This window comes from Panthera pardus, unplaced genomic scaffold (assembly GCF_024362965.1).
Source record: "Panthera pardus isolate Hobbes unplaced genomic scaffold, ASM2436296v1 HiC_scaffold_24, whole genome shotgun sequence".
Taxonomy (NCBI): domain Eukaryota; kingdom Metazoa; phylum Chordata; class Mammalia; order Carnivora; family Felidae; genus Panthera; species Panthera pardus.
Window position 1 is genome coordinate 36,934,133 of NW_026526810.1, and position 18,001 is coordinate 36,952,133.

At 37.0% G+C, this 18,001-nt stretch overlaps 1 protein-coding gene across 3 annotated transcripts in view; it reads left to right on the plus strand.

Moving 5' to 3' along the window:
- RORA (RAR related orphan receptor A) overlaps nt 1-11,750 on the plus strand; it is a 718,090-nt gene extending 706,340 nt beyond the window's left edge. For all 3 annotated transcript variants that reach the window (XM_019441313.2, XM_019441315.2, XM_019441314.2), the window contains 2 exons: nt 465-577; nt 2,252-11,750. In XM_019441313.2, the coding sequence (XP_019296858.1) occupies nt 465-577; nt 2,252-2,416 (278 nt within the window). In that variant the 3' untranslated portion in view covers nt 2,417-11,750. The remainder of the gene's footprint in view (nt 1-464; nt 578-2,251) is intronic.
- The last annotated feature ends 6,251 nt before the right edge of the window (nt 11,751-18,001 follow it).

The following is an 18,001-nucleotide window of genomic DNA, read 5'->3' on the forward strand; positions in this document are numbered from 1 at the left end:
GCCCCACGTCAGGCTCTGTGCTGACGGCCTGGAGCCTGGAGCCTGCTTCAGACTCTGTGTCTCCCTCTCTCTCTGCCCCTCCCCTGCTCGTGCTGTGTCTCTCTCTCTCTCTCAAAAATAAGTAAACATTAAAAAAAAATTTTAGAAAGATTTGAGCATCTGTGATGGTTTCGTTTGCCCTTGTGTGAATATGGCCTTCAATTTAAATGGCTATTCTTTTGGAAGGAGAGGACTCTCCCTTCATTTAAGTACCAGTAAAAATGGAAAGCTTTAACACTCAGTTTTATAGCTATCATAGATCAGTTTTCCATTGTTTTAGGAGCAAATTTTGAACAAGGAGTAAAACTGGCCTGTTGTTCTCTAACTCAGCACTGTGGTATAGTTGTGTCCAAGAGTCAGGAGGAATTGGGGTGTCCCGAGACCATGGAGGAGAAATACTAAGAAGTATCATTTTTCATGTGTAGATCGCTCATGGCTGCAGGAGAAGGTAAAGATTGAAAAACTGCAACAGAAAATTCAGTTAGCTCTTCAACATGTCCTGCAGAAGAATCACCGAGAAGATGGAATCCTAACAAAGGTAAGAGTAAAAGATGGTCTGGCTGCCATAGCCTGAATCATCCCTTGCCATAGATCTCGCTGCCAGCCACCTTTGGAAGTCATCTTACCAGACCCCAAAAGTATCTATAAGCAGTAGGCTACTGACAAGAAAGAAATGTCTCCATTTCAAAAAATTCCATTGGGCCAAAATTCAGGTTACGTTCTACCATCGTTGGTTATGAAGCATCCTGCAATAATAGGGCAATGGTAGAATTTTTTTTTTAAGCATTTTAATACATTCTGGAAATCCTCCTCCTATTCCATCTAAGCTGGGCATAAAGAGAGCTAATGTTCTGCATTGACATAAATTAGAGAAAGAATCTTTGAATTTAGAAGGAGGAAGTTATAAAGGACTAACACAAGCAGGGTAATCACATAGTCTAATATTAGTTCTATTTCCATTACATTCATTCGTAATCAACAGAAAGTGACTTGTATTTTCTTCATCAATTTCCCATTACTACCCTGTATTCCAAGCAGAAGGCTTCATTTTTGCTAATTATTACCTTTTGCAATAAAAATATAATTAGGATGTCAATTTAAAATACGTTAATATTCTTCAGTGCTAGTGCTTAGTGGTATATATTTGGTCTTAAAAAAAAAAATCAGCCCAATTCTTTCTTAGACTATTCTATGCATTTTATTGTTCAAGAAGACTGATTTGAGAGGTTTGGGTTTTTCTTCCTGCTTTCTCTTCTTTTCTCCCAATAGCTAAGTTCATACAGAGAGGGGAGGTTGGGGGTTAATTGCTGTTTTGTGTTTATTTTGCACCTGTTCAACGAGAGATTGAGGCAGGAATAGGAAGTAGAAGAAGAGGTCTCTAGACTCGTACTTTCTTCTCCAACTTTTTGCCCCAAGGCAAGGGTACCGTCAGGTTCTTTTATCATAGAGGGCACCGAACATGTGGACAAGATCCACGAACCGTGGAACATGCTTCTTAGAGAGGATTATTCTGGTCGAGCTGATACATAGTGTGTATGGTGGTTTAGAGTTTTAAAAAAACGTGGTTTCAAGCTGTTACTATCTTCAGCTGGTAAATGGCTGATGCTGGGACTTCCGTCCAGGCCTTCTGACTCTTCTTTTTTTTTTTTTTTTTTTTTTTATTTTACTCAGGGCCTTTTGCTCAGACCCAGAATTGCTTTGTTACAGGCAAAGGGCTTTCCCAGAAGAAACTTGCTGTCACTGGAGTTGGCTAGTACTAGTCCTGCCTAAAATACGTGGGGGATGCCATCATCTCTAGTTGCAGTGACCTCACCTGCCCCTGACTACCTCCTTGTCCTCTTCTCTGTCACCAGATGTCTTCTTTCTCCACAGTGGCAGAGGGCAGGGTTGAGGACAGTAGAGCAGAAACCATGTTGGAATAGGAGGAGGAGGTGAGAGGCTTGGGTTCTCATCTCAACTCTGCCACTCTTGCTCGTGAACATCTTTTCGGGTTGTTATATTATTTGTCTTCAGAATTGTATTTCATGTATACTTGATACACTACGAAGTACCTAAAATGTGTTTTTACCAGTCTTCCTTATTGAAGAAGACGTAAGTCGCTTCAAGTGAGTTTCACTGTTATAAACAACATTGTAAAGATCATCCAGGTTCTCTGATTTGTGATGCTCATGTCTGTTCTCTCCTCACAACATGTCCTTTCTTCCACTTGCAGTTAATATGCAAGGTGTCTACGTTAAGAGCCTTATGTGGACGACATACAGAAAAGCTAATGGCATTTAAAGCAATATACCCAGACATTGTGCGACTTCATTTTCCTCCATTATACAAGGAGTTGTTCACTTCAGAATTTGAGCCAGCAATGCAAATCGATGGGTAAATGTATCACCTAAGCACTTCTAGAATGTCTGAAGTACAAACATGAAAGACAACAACAACAACAAATTAACCAAGACACTTTATATGGCCCTGCACAGACCTGGAGCGCCAACACACTGCACATCTTTTGGTGATCGGGGTCAGGCAAAGGAGGGGAAACAATGAAAACAAATAAAAGTTGAACTTGTTTTTCTCATGCATATGATTTCCATTATGCCTACAGATATGGACCCTTTTTCTGTCTCAACTTCTCAATCACTGACCTCTGTTTACAACTGAAGGAGGGTACTAAAGTCGGAGGATTTCCTTTTCTTGTAGCTCACTGCCCACAGACTTTCTGCAGAGTCACCAATCTGTCGGTAACAACAGAGAGTCCAGCAATAATCGGTGACTGGTGTGCATAGCGGAGGTTGCGGCATTATTTTGCACAACTTGCTCTTTGTTTCATGAAGGAAGTTTTTATTTTTCCACCGATTATTGCCAGTCAGCAGGATGGCATGAAAAGGGTCCATAGCACTAGCAACAATAGCATTATAATATATTACAGGGTAAATGGGCATGAAGACTATATATAGCTAAAAGAGATATTGTTTATATATTGTTTTAATTAATATAAAATGTAGTTACTGGTGTAGCTTTTCCTGTTGAATTGATAAGGCACTTTCATTTTGCACCTTTTTCTTTAAATTAAATGCTAGCGTGTTCACTGTCGTGTCGCATGTGCACCAGAAACACAAGTTTAACTGAGAAGGCTTGGAAGGTACGTCAGGAGGTATTTATGCTGCTGTTTACAAATTACTTTTAAAAGACTGGCTGGTCATATCTAGAAATCACGATGTGGATTATTATTTTTTTTTTTTACACGTGAATTCGGAATTAGAACTCTACCTAAATTATACTTTGCTTCGTGGTAAGTTTAAGGATAGATGTGTTTATGCTTCATACAAAGTTGAATGATCGATTGGTGCTATGGACTTACACCATCACGCACATTATTTTTAAAAAAGCTTTTTTAAATGCCACCTCATGGAGGCAGGGGAGAGAGGGGAGGCTCATTTTACACAATTCTATAGTTATATGGAGTCCATCTCAACTTGGAACTCTTAATGCTTTGAGAACAAATCAGTAACCCAAATATTTATTGGAATTCAGCTTTTATTATAAGAAGGACCCAAAGATTATATCTGGAGCAAATACACACTCCCCATGTGAGGACATGAAGCATTTACTTTGTGAATGATTATGTTCTTGGTATAATCTAGGAACCCTAAGAGGATATCTCAGAGTAAACTAGTTCTAGACTAGCTGCCTCTAGATGCTATAATTCTAGAATATTGCTCTCCATAGCTCACAGACCCTGGATAGAGGGGCGAGAGAGGCATGCAATGCAGAACCAGTTTCTCTTACTTAAATATGAGATATTTTAAGCATTCAAAGTGAAGTTGATGTTAAGCTGCAAACATTTACTCTTGTATTTATCTTCACTAGAAAACTGTGGACTGTAATTTATTTTATTAAATATTTAGAAGATTGTTTGGCTTTTGTGTTCAGGTGAGAAATATTGAATGTTCTTGTTTAATTTCATGTTTTGGGGGTTTTTTTATTTTAATAATTCCCAGGGGGGAAGGGAAAATGAACAGTCTGATATACAGGTGTGCATATTTGAAAAATAAGTGCCCTTTGGAAATGTAGGCATTTAGAAGATGATTTTAGTCACCCTGGGGGTAGGATTCAAACTTGTGGTCTGACCTCAAAGACCACGTTTGTACAGAAAAGGAAATATCTTCCCATAGCATAAAGGTGGGAGTGTCCAGGCAGCCCTTTATAGCAGAGAAAGTGTCTCTACCACCCGGGTCCCTCCTGAATCCTGATGTCACGTGGATAACAGCATGGGCTTCCCAGAGCCCGATACTCTGGCTTTAACTCCACTGATTGTCTGACTTGTTTCCTGAGGGATTTGGAGAAGAGGAAGGGATTATTCACACAAAAGTGTGTATGAAGCCTAAATAACATCTTAAATTTTTTTTTCAAAAATATAGTAAGGGTTTAACCATAAATAGGAGACGAAAGTAATATTTACTTAAATTTCTTACAAGTATATAAAACTTTATGTGAGTGTTTATACAGAGAGGTTAACTATCAGCATATAGTATTTATATTTGGGCAAGAAGGGTTAAATCAAAATTTTAATTTAAATAAGCATAGTTCCTGTGAGGATCAATAGTATTTATACTCTGAAAAGAGTACCACGTTTAGTTCAGTTATTTATTTGTCCATCTTTTTTCCTATTATTTCTCTTGTGGGGGAAAATGGTATGGTATTGTTTTTTGGAGTGGTTTTTTTTGGTTTGTTTTTTTGTTTTTTGTCATTCTGATTCACTAAATTTGGGGGTGGTTTGATTAAAGTATATTAACTTCTTTTTAACCAAAGCTTTCTGAATATGACCAGCCTCAGGTGCTAGTGCATTAAAGAGCAACTAAACCTAATTCCAGTGTCCACTTGTGAAATGAAAAGAGCTAATTGAACTTCTCTAAGGGTGAGAGAGAGCATAATGTTGAGCTTAAAAGAAATTCCTTTTCCCAGAAGGGATTTTGCATGTACCAAATGCAAAAAAAAAAAAAAAAAAAAAAAAAAATGCTTAATCTCAATAGTAGTCCCACCATGGTGACATTGCTTTTAGAGTAAACCAAGATACATTGACATGATGCTGCTACCAGATCTTTCTGAAAGAAAAGCAAGGTGAGGATTTTAAGAGCAAAGTACATTGACAGTGTAGGGACAGAGCAGGAGAGGTGTGCTCGGTGAACAGAGGGAACAACTATTATTTGGATAAAAGTTGGGATCTGAAGTTAAACAATAAATTCAGTTTTAAAAAGTGAAGTTCAGAAAAGGATGTGAAAAACTTTGCATTTTTATTTTCTTTCTTACTATAGAAACACCTGTGTGATGACACAAACTACTTGGTGATACAGAACAATTATTCTTACGAGTGCTTATAAACTAAAGTTTCCTAAACTAAAATATCCAGTAGTCTTTGAAAGATTGGAATCACATCATTGTTATCCCAGCTGCTATGTCTTGTATACAGTTTTTCATATAAGGTACGTAAGGCTTTCGTACAAAGCCCGAATACCTTTGGTTACAATGGTGTCAAATGATTGCATTATACTCTGGAGAACCTGGCCTTGGTCACAATGAAAACAAAAGTGCAGATGAAAGTGCTTTTTTGGACAGTTTGCAAATTGTGTTAAAGCTATGGATTTTTTTTTTAAGTGTTCAGCATCCTAATTTGCGTTAAAGCTATGGATTTAAAAAAAAAAAAGTCTTCAGCATCCTAATTCACCCTTCCTAATTTAAGGAAAATATGACTTATGGCACTGCTTCTAAGTTTGGTTGTTCTTTATAGTGTGGATACCCGGATCTCTGTGAGCGTATGGGGGTGGGCTGAGGGCCAGGGAGGAGGGAGTATGTGTGGGTGGGTGTGTATGCAGGTGTGGGTGTGGTTTTCGTGTGTATGATGTGCGTGTGTCGGACCGCTTCTAGGCTACTAAGTGTCAATGGAAAAGAAAATGTATTCAAAATACTTAAATCAAAACTAGAAGATGGGGGAAAAAATGACTTATTCTATACAAAGCCTTGTCTGGACCACTTTAGAGAGACTTCTATTTTTTTAACCCTTCTATAAATATTTGATGGCACTTGAAATATTCCTGCAATAAAATGTGATTTGTGTAAAGAAAAAAAAAAGATTTTGTAATGTGAAACAAAGAAAGAAAGTAATGTAATTTTCTAAAAAAAAAAATACAAACAAACAAACTTTGTATTATTTTCTTGATGGAATTTGTCTATCTGTCTTTGGGAAACTTTTTATTTCATTGAATGTGCCATAGTAGAAATACGTGTTTTTAGTTTTAGACTAAGGAATAGCTGTTTGTGTTCCGACATTCCAAAATGCAAAACAACCTAGTGGAATCTTGAATGAAAAGGTTTAAGTAGGATGTAAGCTTCTCTCATTGTTGCTTTTTTGCACATGTTCTCCATTCCTCTCTAGTGCAATATGTACATAGAGCACTTGCGGGTGTACCTTGATCCCTCAGGGAAAAAATACATATTTGTACAGTTTTGGTTTGTTTTGGGTTTTTTTTTTTTTTTGGTTGGTTGGTTTTGTTTTGTTTTGTTTTCGGGTTGTTTTTTTTGTTTTGTTTTGGTATGGTTTGGTTTTTTTTGCCTTTTGTTTTTGGCTAAGGAATGTCGATTGAATCACTTGTTATTGTTGAGGGGCAGCCAGATAATAATCCTAAAGCCACTGTTTTCAAACATTGATTGTTTAAATCACGTGTCCTTCCAGTGCTATTATTTTAAGGTAATAATAATAAAAAAAGTTATTTTCTGACAGTTCTTTGTGCTGATTGGTGGAAAAAAAAAGGGTAAATAAGCACCTTATGATTGACTTAACTGTGAATGACAATCCATCTTGATATCAACAATAGAAACCCTATCACTTTGGAGTTGGGGTTAAGAGTCAGAAACAATGTGCTCAGGGATCTCCTAAAACTCTTCAAACAGGGTGGCCAGTACTACTGGGACAAATTGTGTTTTTTATTATTAATAATAGTGATAATAATGCTATCCCTCAAGGCACAAGTGAACTGTGTAGGACTGCGTGTGCGTGCGTGTAAACTCTTCACTATCGTCTTGTTTTGTTGAGTTCAAAATGTATGTGTTCTTCAGTCTTGTGTGGTTAAAAACATGGAATAACTTCCAAAGCACTACTTCACAAGATACATTAATAGGCGATATACCAACAGGGAGTATCACTTCAAGTGCATTTCCACATACTCCATTTACCTTTCTCTAATAATTAAACCATCCATGATAAATATATTCATAGCATTATATATTAGGAACTATTTCAAATTCTACATGGTGTGCAAAACATTGTTGAAACCACTCATGAGATGAGAGCCTGCTTATTGGTGCAGTGAAACAGCTGAAAGTTTGAACAAGTCTTTTCAAATGCTAGCAAATAACTTATTTTAATTGTGTTCTCCAGAAGCAAACCAAAAAATCCCTCTATGTAACACCATTCTTTTACTTCCACATTTATAGTTTTCATCCGTTGAATTAATACAAGAGCTAATGTTTAAAGACAATATAACAGCACCACAAGCCAGCTTTTAGGTTACGTTGGACATTTTTGAACTGGAGCGTCACTCTTATGTTTCCTTGTATTACTTTTCATAAGGTCAGTGAACCTCAGTATACTGTTGGCTTTGATTCTTCCATACCTGGAATACACATTCAGAAGAAGTTTTACATATTTTCTTACTCCCATAGCAGAGTATAATTTGGGAAAACTTTCCATGTTGTTTAGATGAAAAAGAAACTTTGACCTTGTTGGTTTTGATATTAAAGACTATGGAACATGGCAGAAATCTCTGTCTCTCCCTGTCTCTCTCTCTTACTTTCTCTGCCTATATATATGTATACACACACATACATATAGGTATATATTCATACACATATACATATATACATACATATGCATATATATAAACACACACAGGTTATTGACGTTTTCACATACTGTATCATGTGATTGCCACTTCTTACTTATAAAGATATGATACAACAGAACCCTATGAAAACAACTTTATACTATGGATCAGATTAACAAATGTAATTGCAATAGTAAATCTTGATCTGTTGCTAATGTCTGTAATACAAGTCTTCGTTCTATCTCTAAACACTAGTATTATTAAAGAGGTGCCACCAGATTTGATTTTTGATTAAAGAGGCCTTCCCATTATTGTTTATTCTTAAGGTATGAGAAGGCGGCAGATTTGTAAATGTCTTTACATAGCAATCGGTTTCACTTCTGGGTCTGTTGCTTGTTTGTGTGAGATCAGTTTTGTCAGGCTCTCAGAATAATTTTATAAAATAATCCAGAAGCCTGGCTTTATACCAAGGAAACATCACAGATAGAGGGATCTCCGTGTTTAACCAGACCCTCAGATCTTAGAGCAATAAATACATTCATTCAGTCATTTACTTATTTACAAATGAATGACAGAATATTCAGTCCAAATAGAGATGTTTTTTCAGCAATGCAACATAAAATGGAGTCTTGTGTTGAGAAACTGAACATGAATATTTTAAATAGATGCCTATAGAATCTGTGTTTGCTGTTTACATTTAGTGTGTTTGCCACATTTCCTTTTACTTCTTTCCTTCTAAAGACTAATGAAAGACAGCTTGCTACTAGCATTGACACACTGCACACGCCATTATGTTGTTCTCTAAGAGCAACTAAACTCTCTCCAATGTCTGTGTGTTTCCTTTTCACTCATTATGACTGTAATGTGGATGAATACCATTTCTAGGAACTTGGTTATTATTAAACAGATTGCATATGTAAATGCAGATAATTCTTGAGCAATATAGTGAATATGATTTCACACACAAAAAATCCATATGTACTGTACACATCTTCCTGAATCCGAAATTCTCTTCTTATCCACAATGGTTTGAAATCTCATATAAAACAGTGGTAAATTTTAAACGTTAGGACATTAGCTGGCTGCTTCTTTAAATGTACCTGTATTGTCTGCCTGCTCCTTTTGTGGAGATGTGTTTTTGTATTGGATGTTTGGGCCAATGGGAGGCTTCAAGCTACAACATATTTTCCCAGTTTAAATATATTTAACATATGACAAACCCCAGACAAGGCTTTTAATATGTATAAAGAACTGCAGTGTTAGGTGGTTTATTTGCAAACCGTTTTCAATGTTGTCCATTTTTATGGCACCTTTAACGATATTCTTGTTTCCAAAGTACAAAAAAAAAAATAGGTTAAATAATCTAGCCATAACTGAATGTCAAGCAATAAAACAAATGACTTTTGTGCATAGACTTAAAAAAATACAAATTTTAGACATCTGCATGTAAATGCAATCTCTTGTTTACTGCTTTCTTCAACTTGAGCAATTGATTCCTTATTTACTATTAACTTAAGAACTTGTAATGGCCTGTAAACATTTTCTCTCTTACTCTTCTTTCAAATTTACCTTTGTCCCTGCTTTTAAGTCATAATATTTAATGTTGTTCTGCACATCTCTATACAGTTAACTTTTTGGCTTTCATTCTGTATAGATAAGAAAATGTTATATTATAAACAGCCTACTCAGTGCAAATATTTATCTGTTTATCAAATCCACAATATGCTGTATAATACTGGTTTTACTATATAATCTATTTTAGACATAGCTGTTTAGAACTAGAGTGTGCTATTTTTGTGTTTTTCTGATGTGTGGTGCTAGATAAGTTACTTTTGTGAACAACAAAAAAATCCCTTTTATTCCTAGACAATACCACCTTTGGGTCTTGTTAATTTCACTGAGTATAACTATATATTTGTATATATATACATATATATATATATATCTACCTGTTCCCACTGGCAGCTGTATCAGAGTGCTGGATTTGGGACATGCTTTTCTCTTTAAATACATAATATCATTATATAAATTATTCTAGAGTGTATTTAATTAGGATAAAATTACTTCCTTAGTATGGATATTTGACATCTATAGGGTGAATCTGTTTATAAATATGGATATATGAAAATTTATTAGCATTTACTTTATGTTTGCTACTTGGCTTTATACCGTATCTCCTGAGATGAGAAATAATTTGCCAGGCCTTCAAGATCCTAAAAAAACACTCTGGTTTAATGGAGTAATACTTTTGTTTTTTCTTACTAAGGAATTGTATTATTGGCACCTGACAGAGTTGTGTACTTAGCTCCTATTATAGATGATAGGCATTTATATAAAATATCCTTGGTGGCTTGATGGCAGAAACTTTCCCCTCCTACCTGAGCCATGGGAAGCATAGAGATGTCCACTATCATGGCAGAACATGGGCCATAAAGCAAATTTGACAAGAGATGTTCTGTTTTAATATGACCTCAACCAGTTCCATGAACTGAGTGAAAGACCTTCACTTTAAAACTCTTTCACCTGTTCTCCCAAGACCTATTGGCATTCTTACAAATCAAAGTATATCAAATATCTGACTAAGGATGTAGTTAACCTTATTAAATATTGATTAGAATTGTTCTGTAATATTACTGAATTTGTAAGATCTTTAGCAAAGATTTTTGAGCAATTTATAAATATAGAGCAAATGTTTCTGTTTACTGCACTTTTTGTAATTGAAGGTAATAAATTCTCAAGCCATGGTTATTGGCTTCCGTGCACTGCATATTTACCCACAATTCTAGACATTTTCCATTTTTATGGAAGAGTTGCTGTTACCTTAATTATAAATGCAATCATGTGGTTAATGAGAGCGAATGCTAAGAGTTAACCTTTTAAAGTGAATTGGCTACAGTTTAGGGAGAAATCTCTTTTAAATACAAATCACGTCATTCCTTATTGCTTCACGTAGAGATTGAAACCTGTTTTTGTTTTGTTTTGTTTTGTTTTGTTTTGTTTTGTTTCTCAGCACCATTTAGCATCCTAAACTTCCTGAGGGTAGAGATTGTATCTCTTCGTGTCTACACAATGGCCAGCACACGTCAGCATTTGATAACTGTTAAATGACAAGTGTGCCCAAATTAAAACTTTTTCCTGGGATTTTTTTTTTTTTTTTTGGTAAATTTATAAAGTATGTCAAGCCTTATGGTTAACACTTTCTTCTACAACCAAGTAATAAAGCCACATTTAAAAAGACCACATGAAATGCTGATTCTAATTGTGTGTAGGTCTTAAGGATTAAGCACACAAATGTCACAAAACTCTGTGAGTAACAAACTCAGCCTTCTGTAAATATACATGCAAGTTTGGAAACAGTAATACTGTACCTATAAATATATGCTGTCTGTTTTGTGTACAGTATGTAAAAACTCCTTTTCTGCCACACTAAAAATGCAAGCCATTTACGGGAATCCTAAAAACAGTATTGTACTAAAACTTTGCTAATGATCTTTATTAGAGGATCATCCAACTTTTCACTTACATTGGGTTTTCTTTTCAATTCACTCTTATGGTAGTCTGCTTATTTCCAGCTGTTTGTTATTTTATTGAGTCCTCAATTTAAAAAAAAAAATATTTTGATTCATTTTGTAAATACAAGCTGTAAAAAAAAAAGAGAGATTTAATGTTGTCTTTTAAATACTCCGATTTTCATTCTAATATGAATGTTGTTATATTGTACTTAGAAACTGTACCTTTAATATTACATTACCTTTATTAAAAGTGCATTGAACACATCAATTTTAGATGTGCTTTATGTACTGTTATCCTATAATAAAACTTCAGCTTCTAATGGAACACTTGCCTGTTTTTCTTCTTTTTTCTTGGTTATTGAGTTGCATCAAGTTTGCTAGCTCACATTTTGTCTCCAGAAAATGGACCAGAACAACCTTGCTATTCAAAGTGCCATCCACAGATCATTCGCACTGGCATCACCTGCAACATTGACCTTACTAGAAATGCAGGATTCTAGGCACCTTCCCAGACCTACTAAGTCAGAATCTGCATTTTTACAAGATCCCCGGGTGATTGGTTTGCAAATTAAATTTGAGCAGTACTGGTCTGTAGTATAGTCCTTTTTAAAAAAATTAATTCATTTCCATTTGCTGAGGGAAAATGTATAGAAGGATCAAGCTACCCTTTGGATCAGAGAAGTCGAAGAAAGAAATTTTAACCAGTCTGTTGATTGGACACAGCTACCAGAAATGCAGCATTGAAGGATTCTCAGGCTGTTTGCTGTCTCAAAGAAGGGTGCTACGACTGATTAGTGGTATCTGCCCTGATGTATGGGAGGGGAGAAATCCTGAATGCACACCAAACTTTGTCATCTTTGCTTTAGAAATCATTACAATGGAATGTCAGAAATGATGCCAAAGACAGAAAAATCCGTCTTTACCTGAGCTATCTTTGCCCTACTCCAGCCCAACCACCGCTTGTGTATATAGAAGTAAACTAATAAATTTAACATCAGCTAAGTATCACAATATTTTAATGATGCAAAAACCCTCATCATAATTTATTTTGAAAGGAGGGTGCCCTGGTGGCTCAGTCAGTTGAGTGTCTGCCTCTTGATTTCAGCTCAGGTCATGGTCCCAATGTCATGGGATAGAGCTCTGCATGGGGCTCCAGGCTGAGTGTGGAGCCTGCCTGAGATTCTTTCTCTCTCTCTCTCTCTCTCCCTCTGCCCCTCTCCCCTACTCACTCTCTCTCACTCTCTCTTAAATAAAATAAAATATTTTGAAAGTAATGTCAAGAACATTCAAATTATAAACTACCCTGAGGTCAGAATAAAGGCAACAGAGTTGGTATTTTCCTCTACTACATGCATACTACAATGCCTAAGTGTCTCTTGCACTCAGTAAAATAAATATGTGAATTGACCCCAAAAGTTGCTTCATGTGAGAGTCCCTAATCCTGCTTTTATTTCCAATTGCCTCAGAGAAAAGGAAGAAAAAGATTATGCATGTGAAATATTTGTAGATTGTCAAGTTCTACATAATTACAAATATTCACCACCTTCTAGCATCTCAGGAAATTAAGAATTAATGCACATAATGGAGTTCAAATTATGAAATCTGTCACATCCAGGCCTTTGGCCAAACCCATGCCTAACCTCCTTCTGATGAAAACAATGGTTTACACTCACCTCCGCATCATGTATTAACTTGCCCAGCTACCAGAGGGATACCAGAACAGGAGTATAAGAGGAATTTCTTACCTCCTGTATATAATGGTCTCATGGGGGAATAGAAAGGAAAACAAACATCTGGTTAAAAAACTCTTGGAGAAAAGGCAAAAGTAATAATCCTAGTAAGACCTGACCGCAGTGTGTCTCTTGGTTGCTACTATTACTACTCTCATAAGCCAAGATCAGTCTAGCCCCTCAAAATTAGACTTCCACTTTTAATGTGCACTTGGATTAAACGGACCAGTGCAGAGCAGGCCTTGACTTCTCATGACAGGTCTGCGAAAAGACTACGCTCGTGAGCTGCGGAGGGTAACCGCTGATGTGCTGAGATGCAGCTCAGCGCGTCGACTTCCCCTTCTGAACAAGAAACTGAAGATGGGCCCCAGTGGTATTCAAAGCCCTGAAAGAGGCGGTTAATATCACATAAGCCACCAGAGACCAGAAGAATAAAAACATTCTTGCCTGCGGGATTTCAGGAACATGGGCGCAAGCAGGGAGTTTTTGTCAGGAGAACACTCCTGGATCCCAGAAGAATCACACTGATGGATCCTCAACTTTTCTCAATGCAAGCCTAGACTCTCCAGAGGGGCAGAAGTCTACTACTAGATTAACAGGCACTCTGTAATTGCACTGTGCCACCAGGAGTAAGCTGGAGAAAAATCCTGTTTTGTTTTCTTTTTTTCTAACGTCATTTATCTCTGATGTTGGAAAGACATAAGCTAGCCTTAATACATTTGACTTTGCCTCTGGATTTTTTTTTTTCTCCTCGGGAGGGGTACTGTTGACTCCAGTAAAATATAGGCATGTCTCAACAATCCATTTGTTGTTTTTCCACTTGATGGGCTGCTCAGACAATTTTTTCACTCCAAGAGGATTTCCTCTTTGTGGGGGAGAAGTTGTTTCAACTATTACTTGTTTTGTGCTTGGAGAACAAAAACTAATTTTAATATTGGCCTCAGCCAAAATTATGATCATAACCTCCTAACAAATCTCACACCCACCTTTTCTACCCTTCTTTCTTTATCCCTCCAATAAAATACATACTGTGCTCTAAAGACGAATATAAATAATTACTTAATTATCCTACTTGAAATTATCTCTTCTGTCATCAACCCCTCTGTGGGAGAGTTAGATGCTCCCTACAGAAGACCAGCATTCAGATGAACAGTTAGTTCTGGGGTTTCTATTTATTTGTTTGTTTGTTTTAGCACAGGAACCATGTCATACAGAACACAACAAAATAAACTTCACAAATTATCTTCTGAGTGGGAAATTTTGAACTCTTTAGCCATTCTCTTCTGAAACAGGATATCTCGAGCCAGAGCGCTAAGCTAGCTTTCAGAAGTAATGAGAATTCCCTCCCCACTTGAAATAGGATTTTTTGCTGAAAAGCCCAATTTGAGCAAACTACTACTGGCAATAGTATTCCCCCCCCCCCCCCCCCGATAGTCCTGAATCAATTACTAGATTGAAACCTCTTTGCTAGGGAACTATTTCTGGACTCCCATCTTGAAAGGTCCTTATGGATGATTGTAAATTCATGAAGTGATTTCCTGAGTGAAGTACTTACCAGACAATAAACTCTCCAAAGCTAAGTTCACCACAAATCAGGCAAAGGAAGCTCATTGGCTGAACGGTAGGAAATGACTTGGAACTAATAGAAAACAGATGACCATGCATATTTCTCTGTCTCTTGGTCCACAAGAAGAAACACAAATCTAGAAGCAACTGTAATAACTTTACTTAACCAAGTGGTTGCCCTTTTAAGAGTTCTCTTTGAAATTTGGTCCAATGAAACATCTTGTAAATTCAAACTAAGTACCTACTGCTAAATACTTTTAATATGAAACTGACTTCTCATTCAACCTCTGAGTTTGTTTGTTTTTCAATTTAGCAAAAATGGAAAATCTCATCTTTCTTCTGCCTAAAAACCCATTGAATAAAACGGCACAATCACTTTGGAAAACAGTTTGGTAGGGTCTCAAAAAGTTAAGCATAAGTTTACCATACAGCCCAACAATTCCACTCCTTGGTATCTGCCCAAGAGAAATGAACATACAAACTTCACACAGAGGGTGGTATACAAATGCTCATAACATTACTCATAACAGCCAAAAAGTGGAAACCATCTAATGTCTGTCAACTGTTGTATGGATAAACAAAATGGGGCATATCTGTAAATGCCCTACAATCCAGCAACAAAACTACTAACACCTACTACAATATGGATGATCTTGAAAATACTTTGCCAAGAGAAAGAATCCATATTGTATAATTTTTTGTCTGGAAAAGGCAAATCTATAGAGATGGAAAGCAGATTAGGGTTTGCCTGGGGCTAGAGAGTGGGAAGAGAGATTAACTGTAAAGGGGCACAAAGGATTTATCAGGGTAATGGAATGTTTTATAACTTGGCAGAGTTGACTTACAATTTGCAAAACTCCATAAATTTACTAAAAATCACTGAATGATACAAATAAAATGGGTGAATTTTATGATACATAGATTATGTTTTATGATACATGGATACAATAAAGCTGTTTTAAACCTACTACACACACACACTGGTTTCCACATCACCAAGAGCATAAAACCCAGCGTACTTCCCTAACATAGCATGAAGACCCTCTCTGGCCCCTTCTCCCCTTTTCAGTCCAATGAGTTTCATTACCCCCCACACCACACACACCATATGGGAGTAGCTCTTCCCCTTCCCCAGAACATACAGTGCTGTTTCACATTTCTGCATTTTTTCCAAACCTGAAAACCCACAGGTCTCTTCTCTTCTCTACCCAGGGAATTGCTACTCATCTTTCAAGACCCAATGTAAAATAAACTTCCTTGAAGTGGTATCTAAACTGTCTCAATCAGAATGAATTTATTCCTCATTGTGTTCCCATAGAATCTGTGTGTGTGTGTGTGTGTCTGTGTACTGTTTCTTATTTGTATTATAATCATTTGTTTATAATGCCACCTCCACTGTTTTTTTGTTTGTTTGTTTGTTTTTATTTTGAGAGAGAGAGAATCCCAAGCACCCTCAACACTGCCAGCATGGAGCCCATTGCGGGGTCAAACTCACGAACCATGAGATCATGACCTGAGCCAAAGTCAGACACTTAACCAACTTAGCCACCCAGGCGCCCCACCACTGTGGGGTTTTGTAGGGCAGAAAAAATATATACTGATGGCTATTTTATGTTGAATATTTACTCTTTGCATTTTTTTTTTTTTTTTTTTTTTTTTTTTTACATATTACTTCTAACCCTCACAATTCTGTAGGGGAGATATTACAGTCTCCTTTACCCAGATGAAGAAACCAAGGCTCACAGAGGAGACACAACATGTCTAGGATCACACTGCCAGTAAGCAAGAAAACTGAGATAAAACCCATATCAGCTAGACTCCAAAATCCATGTTCATTTCACTAAGCTGCTTCTGGTTTACAAGCAGAGCATAAAGAATAAAGGAGACAGGGGCACCTGGGTGGCTCAGTCCGTTAAGCGTCCGACTTCGGCTCAGGTCATGATCTCACAGTTTGTGGGTTCGAGCCCCGTGTCGGGCTCTGTGCTGACAGCTCAGAGCCTGGAGCCTGCTTCGGATTCTGTGTCTCCCTCTCTCTCTGCACCGCCCCCCCCCCCCCCCGCTCATGCTCTGTCTCTGTCGCAAAAATAAATTAAAAAAAAAAATTTAAAAAAAAAGAATAAAGGAGACATCCATTTAATATATTGTAATGGTAAAAGTTATAAGACCTAATTTTTAGGATCCACTTTATCACTTATCATATAATGTTGGAAAAGTCATTGGACAACCTGGGCCTTAGTTTCCTTAACAGGAAAATAAGAAGTTAGACTAGATAATCTCCAAAGTTCATTCTGGCTCTAAAAATTCTGATTCTATGTGCTATCTTGCAACCACTGGAAATCAAATAGACCAAACCAGAGTATACTCTTTGATGATAATTTGTAATCTCAACACAGGCCACGTATGGTGATGTTACTATATCACACTACTATGTGCTGATAACAGCAGCATAAGTGCCTGAACTATTCTTGAACAGTTTCATAAGCAGCTGCTAAACAGTAGGAGAGGATTCCCAATTCTCTCTGACTGCATGCTTTAAGAGATAGTACCCAACACTTGAAATTCTACACCATTTTGATGTCCATCTCTGTCCTAGCACAGGCTGTCAACATCACTCATCTAATAAGTGCTACCTGCACAGTGCCAGTCATTGCTCTGGCTGATTTGCAAGTATTCATAAGCACTGTGTCCTAACCTGCCTCTGTGCTACAACTCATTTAATACATTGCCAGATAAACTTTCCTGAAACACAGAAACTCTGACTGTGTCATACTTCTGCTGATAAACATCCCCACCCAGCCCAGCATTTCATTTCTTATACAATAAAGTCAGAATCCTTAATCTAACTTATATGTTCTTGTGTGGCCTCATCCCAGTCTGTTTTTCAAACCCTTTTCCTCTACTACTTTTCATAGTCCTTGCATCTCAAATAAAATAAATTACCTAAGGGTCACTGGATTCAAGGGAGATTTTTTTTTTTAATTTTTTTACATTTATTTATTTTTGAGAATCAGAGTGAAACAAAGCGGGAGCGGGAGAGGGGCAGAGAGAGAAGAAGACACAGATTCTGAAGCAGGCTCCAGGTTCTGAGCAAGCGGTCAGCACAGAGCCTGATGTGGGGCTTGAACCCACAAACTGTGAGATCATGACCTGAGCCGAAGTCAGAGGCTCAACCGACTGAGCCGCCCAGGCGCCCCAAGGGAGATTTTTAATAGAAGTATAATTTCTCTCTGAACATAGCTTTACATATCATAAATCATTGTAAAATTTAGAACATGTTTTT